The sequence below is a fragment of the Aulonocara stuartgranti genome, assembly GCF_965226115.1.
Source record: "Aulonocara stuartgranti genome assembly, chromosome: 11".
NCBI classification, from domain to species: Eukaryota; Metazoa; Chordata; class Actinopteri; order Cichliformes; family Cichlidae; genus Aulonocara; species Aulonocara stuartgranti.
Window position 1 is genome coordinate 33,805,607 of NC_138947.1, and position 10,465 is coordinate 33,816,071.

The 10,465-nt window shown below is 39.9% G+C and overlaps 1 protein-coding gene across 4 annotated transcripts in view; it reads left to right on the forward strand.

Annotated features, from left to right (window-relative positions):
• gask1a (golgi associated kinase 1A) overlaps positions 1-6,276 on the forward strand; it is an 80,465-nt gene extending 74,189 nt beyond the window's left edge. For all 4 annotated transcript variants that reach the window (XM_082551026.1, XM_082551025.1, XM_082551027.1 and 1 more), the window contains exons 5-6: positions 758-861; positions 4,671-6,276. In XM_082551026.1, the coding sequence (XP_082407152.1) occupies positions 758-861; positions 4,671-4,875 (309 nt within the window). In that variant the 3' untranslated portion in view covers positions 4,876-6,276. The remainder of the gene's footprint in view (positions 1-757; positions 862-4,670) is intronic.
• The last annotated feature ends 4,189 nt before the right edge of the window (positions 6,277-10,465 follow it).

Genomic DNA, 10,465 nt, shown 5'->3' on the forward strand with positions numbered 1-10,465 from the left:
TCGCCTGAAAATATGTTTATTTTGTGACCCAGAAAGAGTAATAAGAGTAATATTAAAAACTTAGCAGCGGCCACTATTGTTGGAAACTGGAACTGGCTATGAATTCTGGGATATGGTGGGCCACGAAGGACACACCCGACCCATCCTTCAAATTCGGGGAAAAAGAGGACACATTTGTCGGCTGCATTCGGAGGAGTCTACGAATTTGAACAGCCTGCGTTGCGTCACTGTGATGTAATCGGCCTTCAAATGCGTCCTCAGGAGAATACAGCCCATTAATTTGGACACGACCTAAGACACACGGACACAGAGGAAGAAGGAAACTGGAGATGAGACATGGAAATAACTAAGCACAAACAGACCATGATAACTGGGAAGAAAAGGAATGGTTCACAAGGGGAATACGTGTAAGCAAGGGGGAGATGGCAGACAAAAACATTACTGAAACGCATTAAACACAAGGGGGTGAAGACACTAGGGGGACTCTAATAAACAGAACCTAGGCAAAATAGAAATGAGCTTAAGATAACTAAATGAGACTTATTAAATATAAACCGTAAACATCAAAATATAAGAAAACAAAAAACACTGTGTCAAACAACCCAGGATCGTGACGTCTGTAGTTTATCAGCTTTATTTATTCCTGTTAATATTGTATTACGTTTAATGTTACTCACTTCCAATCGGTGCACACTTCCTTCTTGGTGAGCAAACAGTAGGCTCTGTGTTGACTGTGTATGTTTGTGTGTATTCTCAGGTGAGGAAGACGGATCCCTCCACACTGGTGTTTATAGATAATGCAGGGAGACCACAACAGTCCACAGACAACCTCAACTTCAAGCTGGTTGAGGGCATTGATGAGTGAGTATAAAACATTATGTCAGAGAAGAAGCAGGCAAATGAGATTTTTTTTTTGTGTGCGTGTCCTTCAGTCTAGCAGTGAGGTTCAACAAATTACACCATGCCGATTGAGAAACTCATTTTAGCTCACAGCGGGTAGAAACAATGATGTAAGGAAATGTTCCAGGAAAAAAGAAAACACATCCAACAACATATTTCCCTGGTGACGTTTCTGATTTGAACAGCTTTCAAATCAGCAGCACAGAAACGTCCACTGGAAGCTTGTTAGATTTTTGTTACAATGTCTGTCTGATTAGATTAGCGTGCTTTCAATTAGCCTGCTATTCAGTATACTGAATGAATCAGCTCTGATAGAAATTCCCCTTTGTCTGTCACTTAGGATTACTAAGCTCTTCCATAAAATTCTCTTAAATATCTTAAGCCTGGACTTGGAGCTGAATGAAAATAGAATGTTAAAGTCACATATTATTTCTCATGACTGAAGATTAAAGAGAAACTTGTTAGTTTTCAGAGGTGTTACAGGACAAATTTTATTGTATTTATTTATTGTATTTATTGTATTTAATGCTTGCTGTATTTAATTAATATAATTACATTTTAATATACATTCATTTTCACATGATAGTTATTCTTGCTTTTTTGTACACTTTATTGGGTTGAAGGTTTAATTTGAATTTATAAAATAAATTGTTTTTGTCAATAAATATGTCATTACTATACTGTTAAATTGTTCATGCTCATAATAAACATAGTGTGAAATATTGAAGTTAAATTAAGCCCAAAGCTCAGGCTTCAAACTTTGCTCTTTATGAGCAAAGAGTAGAAGAAAACTTTCAGAGATTGAGCGTTTAGCAGAGTGCTCTTTAAGAGCAAAGAGTAGATTTGCTCATAAAGAGCTGGATTTGAGCTGACCTCTAGGTCAGTCATACAAACAAAGCTCAAAACTTACATCTTCTTTTATACACATATCATCTTTTTTTTTGTCCACAACAGCTGCAGCAGTGTCGGTCTACTGGAATTAGATTGAATTTCTTGGCTGATGAATAAAAAACATTAAACTAAACTACTAGAAAGATTTAGGTTCCAAAAGTTGTTTTTGTGTTTTTCTTTCTCTTTTTTTCTTTTTAGTGTGGTGATTTGTTGAGCTTTGCTGCTCTTGCAGCACTAGAGAATGGCTAATATTGATGTCTCTAAAGCTTTTTGCTTATGACTTATTGATTCAGGAAGCTTGAATCACCAAATGGCTTTCCAACCTGACAGAAGTCTGCACTGCATTATCACAAAAATCTAGTATGGCACAGCACTGTAAAATAAAAAAGTAATAATAATAATGTATGGCCTCCCTTTTCCTTGTTTGTGAAAATCTTCATTACAAAATCTCCCTGTATGATTATTGATCTGTTTGTGAAAAATCACGCAGAGACTCAGAGGCAGAGAACTATGGACAAAACAAAATTAACTTCAGATAAACTGCAGACAGAACAAAAGGCACAAATATTTAAAGGCAACAACAGGAAATCTGGCTTTGTTTAACCCGAAGAGCCAACAAAACTGAATTAAAGAGCAGATTACAAACAATAAGTTAAACGCCATCCTTCCAGCAGAAAGAAGCGAACATGTAGTATGAACACTCACATGCACGACATCTCCTATACAGGAGTATAGTACTCTGTGTGAAAGCATGAACACAACAAATCAGAAAAGTCCAGAACACCATTATTTCAATTCAGTTCAAAAGATACAACAGCAATCAGTGCTTTTTGTGAGTCTGCCAGTGTCAGGGTTTTTATTGAAAAAATGACATATTCTTTCGATACAAAAACATGTTCATGCCTTTTTAATTTGTCATTTATTAAAGTTCTAAATATATATTTTACCTCAAAAGTACAGTTTTTAAATGTAATGTTACTGAAACAAAAAAATAATTAAAAAAAATAAAAATCTATCTGATCGAGAAATCCCTCATCTTTGGAAAAGAGAGTTTATTACAGAGAAATGTCTCTTTCCAAAATAAAAGCTATACTATCCGCTTCTTCTGGGCTATATTCTCAGCAGCATATTAAACATATCAGGTCCCCATAAGGAGAATCATGTGCTAATGACTCGGGTAAAGTTTGTAGCATGCGTGCTTGTTGTTTTTGTCTGCTTCCACTTGTCTTTGCACTAGGATGATGTCGGCGTAAATGTGCAGTCATATTCATTGTGTTCCCACTAGTGCTGTCAGCGTTAATCTCGTTAAAATGACATTAACGCCATAACGCAGCAAATCTCCGTTAACGAGTTACCGCAGATCGCCCCGTGCGTGGGGCTGGACGGCGTCAACACGTTGATGAGCTAACTGCGCTAACGCACTGCGTGGCACATCTAACATACTGTTTTACTTTTGTCCATGATGCGCTTACCTTCAGGGTCATGCTTGACATGAAAACCAAAATAGTTCCAAACGCCAGATCTGAATGAGGGTGGGGGAGGTTTAATTTTGGCTAGCGTTGAGGCAGTTGCCATGTTGCAACGAGCTTAGCTTCTGTCTTGCTAGCTTGCTCAGTGGATCTGCGCTCGACAGTGCAGCCTAGGCGGAGTATTTGAACGCAGATCCACTGAGTGCTCAACACAGACAGCATCGTCAGAAGAAAAGTTGTGTCAAACTTTTCTTCTGACGAAGAAAATTGTTTGATACATTTACGTACCGAACCGAAAGCACTGTATCGAACGGTTCAATACCGATACGAGTATTGTTGCACCCATAATTTATATATATATATATATATATATATATATATATATATATGTGTGTGTGTGTATATATATATATATAAAATCAACAGTGAGTTCTGTTGATTTTATTTGTGAACACATGTCCATAAACATGGCTTGCCCATAAAAATATAACCGCACATCCGAGGATAAGAGTCAACCTTGAGGTGACTTTTAAAAATGCAGTTTTTAAAAGATTGTGTTGTATAGAATGCATCTTGTGTAATAATTAAACAACAGTCTCTTACACATCCTTAAGTTGAATTTCACCTTTGCAGAGTAAAGGGTATGTTATGCAGTGGGATGCATACAGTATGAAGGGCGGTAGAGTTTTCAAAACTTTATTTATATTTACACAAACTCAAAGAGAAGGACAACATGTTTTTTAATTGCTGTGTAGTTGTTGCTTTTTGATTTTTTAGAAGAAGCTGAAATGGGGCTGTTAAGCCACGCCCCTGAGAGGTAATGAAGAAAAGTGTCAGCTTCCTTTTAATGAATCAGCCAGGTTCAAAAACTAATGATGGCTGAGGGAGTATCTGCTGTGTAATAATCACTATCAACATGAATTCTTCTTGTGGCACAGAGTGACTCCACCTCTAGCTCCGTCACCAAGTCTAAAAGTGTACTCGTATATTAAAAATATACAGTTTGTGTGTAACCTCAACATTGAAGTAGAAGAGCATCCCAGCAGAATGAACCTTTTTTTGATAATCCACAAGTTTTCTTCTTATGCCACCCTCAGGCTAAGATGTCAGCCTTCAGTAGCCTTGTAGCCTTTATTCTAGCAGCATGCTCAGGGCAATTTTTTGAACTTTTCATGGTAAAGCATTTTCTTCTTTTAAAGTGTTCTGTACAAATCAGGCTTGTCGCCATTGTTTCATCCCTGGCACTGCTAAAACCTAAATCATGAGCAGGTTCTTTGTTTTTTCCTATATTGTGACGAATAAAGAACATGACGATCTTTAGAGTCTGCACACAAATATTTTAGTTTTCTAGTCTGTGAAACAGCCATTAAAGCTACAACATATCAAAACCAATGTTATGTCTTTTGTCAGATTTCCAGAGAAAGCTGTGTCTGTGCTGCGCTCAGGCTGTCTGGAAAGTCTTCTGCTACGCTCCCTTTACACAGACAGGGAATTCTGGGACAGCCACGGCGGGTCCAGCGGTCTCGGGCCTCTCATCCACATGGTGGAGCGGAGAGGAAGAATTCTCCTGCAGCACATCAGGGACAAAAAGCTTCAGCTCAAGAGGGATCTGTGACTGACCTGATCAGGCCAGCCTGGATTATAAAGTAGATGCAAACTGCATCTATTAGCTGTCGTCAAAGAGAGCAAGAGTCTCTGGAAGAAAAGAAGCCTGCAGCAATGAAATGCATTGTATAATTTAAAGCACAAAAGTCATTAAGATTGAAAAGTGCGCCGAGGCACAATGAAAACAGATTTAGAATGGTTTTTGCAGTGCAGAGTCATCCAGGGCTTGCATGGTGGAATAAAATATTTAAATGTGTGCAAACAGATCAACAAAGCAACAAAGTGGACTGAAACACTGGGAGCTAAGTGCACTGTCTGGCAGCCCGAGCCCAGCAATTCATGAACATGTTTGACTTTTTCACTTCATAATACGCTTTTCATTCTTCGTTGGTTAGTCTTAGTGTTCTGTAGTATTGGCTGTACAGCAGATACAGTATTTTTAAAAGGTGCAACTGCTTTTAGGTCAGCTGGAGAGATGGACCCCTGTGCTCTTGCATTCTGGTCTGCACTTTGTAAAGATGCTAAAGGGCCCTCTAGACTGACCAAATGTCAGCATGTGGTGCTTTTAGAGTAAGATTGAGTTGATACAAAGCACTCTGAAACTTTCTAAAGGTATATTGCAATTTGCGTTATTTCACCAAGTCCTACCACAAAAGACAGTTCTGTTTTCACTTAAAGTTTGATGTCTAGGCTTCAAGCTCATCACTCCCACCACATATGATTCACACAGAAACTAGGGAGTGATGACTAAACATCCTCCCTGGAGCCTACAGGTTGATGGAGGTAGAGACCCCGGACAGCAGAGCCATTAATATGTCAGAGGGAGAAATGGGAAATTCGGGAATGAAGGAAGACCGCTAAGGTTTCGGCAGGTATATGACATAAGGAGAGATAGTGTGTATGACTTACCAGCCTGAGCTCACAAGCTTCACTCCATTTAATTCATTACAAAATAAAGTGTGTTGTCATGTCTCTGCTTTAGCCATTTTTATTGTTATTATTCAGGAAACAGATTCAAAACTAAACCTGAAGATGTGTCATTGTGTGTACCCCGTTAAAAAAAGAGCCAGCAGTCCTAAATTTGATTGACTCAAATTAGGGCTGGGCGATATGACCCAAAATTCATATCTCGATATTTTTTAGCTGGATGGTGATATACGATATATATCTCGATAATTTTTTTTTTTAAAGCCATGATGTAAGAACAAAAAGAGAGTTGTTAGTCAAAGCTGTGGCCCAGATGTCACACAGGCACTTTTATTAACATACAGCGTAGATGTACATGAAGAAATTACTCAAAAATAAATTATCAGCATTTATTAAATCAGTGGTTCCCAAACTTTTTTTGCTAGGCCCCCCTTTGTTTTACAAGAAAAATGTTCATATTCAGCTATGCTCCATCTCCTGCGCCCCCCCCCCCCCCCCCCCCCCCCCCCCTGCAATGGCTCTGCGCCCCCCCCAGGGGGCGGGCCCACACTTTGGAAAGGTCTGTATTAAATAATAATGCTCCATAAATAAAAGAAAACAATGTTGTTTTTGTGGATAACAAAAAGCTCACAATTGTGCAGTCAAAATGTAAACTAAAAGATGATGAGCATAATAACAAAGACAGACAGATTTCACAGCTGCTCTATTCCCAAGTTCTACTGCGTGACTGACAGCCTTGAGTTTGAAATCCTCTTCGTAACCATGTCTCTTAACAGGTGCCATTTATGGCCCTTATATACACACAATACAGTAATATTACCTTGAAGCACAGTACGTATCACTCCACGAGGCTAAAGACTACGGTAGCCGTAATGCTCCGACAATCCATAAGCGGTGCTGCTCCGTAGCTTACCAAAGTCGTACTAAAACATTTTTTTGACAGATTGCTGAGCTTCGTGTACCACATAAAAACGGTTCGCGGTCATTAAGCACAACCAGAATTCATACATAAGGCGCACTGTCGATTTTTGAGAAAATGAAAGGATTTTAGCGCGGTTAGATCGCTAACACGTTGACGCCGTCCAGCCCCACGCACGGAGCGATCTGCGGTAACTCGTTAACGGAGATTTGCTGTGTTCATCTTGTCGTTGCCTGCAGGTGAAGCTATGGGTGAGGGGGAGTTGTGTTCAGTGAAGGAGAGGCGAGGCCAAGTAACGTTGCGTAGAGACAAAAGTGGACGAAAGAGGCAAACTTGCGGCTCCACAAGTATAATTATAACGTAACATATACTATATCGATATAAACGATATTGTCACATCTTATATCTCGTATGAAAATATATAGATTTTTTTTTTTTAAAAACTTGATATATCGCCCAGCCCTAACTCAAATGGTTTGATTATCTGCAGAATATGCAATACCGCTGTAGCTCCGTCTGTTCTTCAGGGCGCCTGTCACTGCTTTTCATTGAAGCCTCCCATCTGCACTCAGTAGCTTCTCCCCAAATGTCGCCTCATTGAAGGGAAATGTGAGACAAATTATCCCCCGTTTCCTCACTCTGTTTTAATATTACAGAGAGCTAGCAGCAGATCGAGTGATTGATTTGGAAATCTGCTTTTGTGAGATAAGCTTTTAATCGAGGGATTAAAACTGGCTGCCAGCAAATAGCTTCTGGAGCAGATCCTGGAAGCTTTTTGATTTATAAAAAATTACTAAATATATTTAGATATTTTTTTTTCTATTGCAAACTGGCTGAACTTGTACATTGTATAATACAAATAGTGAATCTAAAGTTGAAAGAAAATTTTATAAAAATCAAATACCATTAGTGAAGGAACCGAGCTGTGGTCTTTCTGTTTGAGCAGCACGTATTTTAAGCTTCACTGTCAGAAAAAATCCCTTTTGGCATGTTGCTATTGTGAGATGCACAGATGATATCTGTTGAAGCTGTTTTATGTTTGACCCGTTCTGAATTAAAATTCCAGGCATATTCAATTCACAGATTAATGACATTTTCTATGGCTCCCTCTTTCATCACTGAATAAATGGCTGCAATGAGAAATGATTCAGATGTGTGATCCTCTCTTCATCACCACTCGGTCTCTTTTACATTAAATATTTTTCCTTTTTTTTTCTGTTTTTTTCTTTTTTCAGTCCGCTAACTGTGCTGGCTGCTGTTGGATTTTGCTATTTTTACATCGGTTCGGTCCAGCTCATTAAGCCCCATCTGGATTATGCCATACTTAATGCTTTCAGACATAAATAGTAAATCCTTCATACTGTACTGCTGAAGGACGGCAGTTCAAATACCAGAACACTGGGACTAAAGAAAGGCAACAAAATGAAGAAAGTGGTCACAGTCAGATAGATGAGTGTTTACAATACCAGGATTAAAGCTGCAAGCAGCGTTATGAGGGCCATCGCACCCCGTTGCATCGAGCCACGCCCAACACCTACACCCAGCATGTTAGATCTGATGTCACATTGATGGAATTCATGTGTAGAACCACCAGGTAAAATTTCATGTGAATCAATGATGATTATAGTCATCCCACTAGGTGGCGCTCTAACCATCGCTTATCAAACATTTCTGAGCTTGACTCTTGACTCATGCCTGCGTCGTCTGGGTGAGATTGGACATTGTGTTTTTGAGTGACAGCAGATTACTGCTTTTTGGCGAATGATTGAACCTCCACGTGCCGCCCTGACCATCCCGTTTCCCTAAACATAAAAAGCTTTGCAATTTAACATCACAGAGGTCTTTAGAGTCCATGCATTGGAGATCACGTCGTTCTGATGAAATCCCTCTGAGGAGTTCATCAAGGTACGAGGCCTGAAAAGAGGGAAAAATTAAGCCAAAATTACATGTTCAATTCAAAATGGATGACTTCCGGTTGGTTTTGGAATATTGCTCCAAGAGACTTTTTTGTACATCTTGATATCTTACATAAACTTACCAGGTTTCAGACTCATAGATGAAACACAGAGCAGGGGCTGAAATTTTGTTGGGGGCGCTGTGGAGCCATTTTACAATATTCCATTAAAATGATCACATAACAAGAAAACCTTCAACACATTCGAGGTGTGGACCAAATTTCAAGAGTTTTTAAACTTTCCAAGCCCCTCAACAGCCACTTCATCTTTCATGGTGAACCGCCATGCCACCAGGGTTCACCATTCCGTTTAAACTCACAATTTTCTCACTGAAGCATCATCAGGGGCTGATGTTAATATTCACTGCTTTTGAGGTGGACCTGATGAACCTGTGAAAATCAGTATATCAAAGTGAAAGACATGACATTTTCTGTTCCCACTAGGTGGCGCTCTCCGTATTCCTGACAATGAGCATATCAATCTGTTCAGGGCAGGTCTGTCATCATATCTGTAAAGTCTGGTACTGATCAGACTGGCTTTCTTTTAGTTACACTAATTTGTTTCTTCATGGCGAGACATCAATGTTCGCCATGCTGCTCACACCGTTTCGTGAAAACTCACACTTTTCACTGTAACCCAAGACCAACTCCTTAAGGCTTTCCTGGAGAAATCTGAGGCAGCGCGGGTTACCCATCACTAGGGATGGGTATCGTTTAGGTTTTATCCGATACCGGTGCCAAACCGGTACTTTTGAAACGGTGCCGGTGCTTATTGAGAGTAAAAGCGATATGCGCTTTCACGTCTTTTTTTAGCGACTTTTTTTAGAGAAAAAGTCGCTAAGGGGTCTGAAAACTCGCTAAATATAGCGACAAAGTCACTAAGTTGGCAACACTGTGTGGGATACTTTTTGCCCGTGATTTGAAGAGCCCAGCGCGGCTCCCGACGCAGGGAAAACCAATTCTGTAGGGGAGACCTACCTGGCACTTGTGCAGGTAAAACCAAAGGGAAGTTATGCTTCACCATATTTTCTAGTCTTTGGCTTGAATGAAGTTGGTTTGGAAACATATTCAGCTGCTTCACCTCCTGCTTTGCGTTTGTGTGGGCGCCCCATGCTTGCAGTGTCCAAAGTGTGGGGCCCGGGAAGCTCTGAATTATGGTAAGTAAAAAAATGCTTACATTCTAGAAAAATAAACTTTGTGCCAAAAAACCAAACATAAACAGGACTTCAGTGGGTGGGTTCTTGGCCCATCTCTGAATTCTTGACAACTATGGGATTGACTGGCTCAATATTTGATAAAAGTTGGGCTTCATCACTTCAAATTTCAGTGCGGTTATAAACCCATAATATAATAAATGCATTTAGAAAGATAGCAAATCACATCATTCTGAGTGAAGAATGAAAAATGCTCACATGCTCTCCACATCAGTATAGGTGCTCTCTTTTAATTCATTGATTTAGCACAGTGGTTCTTAACCTGGGTTCGATCGAACCCTAGGGGTTCGGTGAGTTGGTCTCAGGGGTTCAGCAGAGCCTCCACCGCGGAGGTCGCAGAGGTCCAGCCACACCCGAATTATCGTGTAAATTTGTGATTTGCAACGCCAAGTTGAGCAACTCTAGTCTTGCACCGGCAAAACTAAAAGAACACTTCTTGAAGCTGCATGGAGACGGGGAACACAAGAACACAACACTTGCTGAATTCAAGGTGAAGAGAGCCAGATTCGATGAAAGGCCCACTCTGCCTGCTCTTGGATTTCTACCCGTTAACAAACCAGTCCTCACAGCATCGTACAAAGTTGCT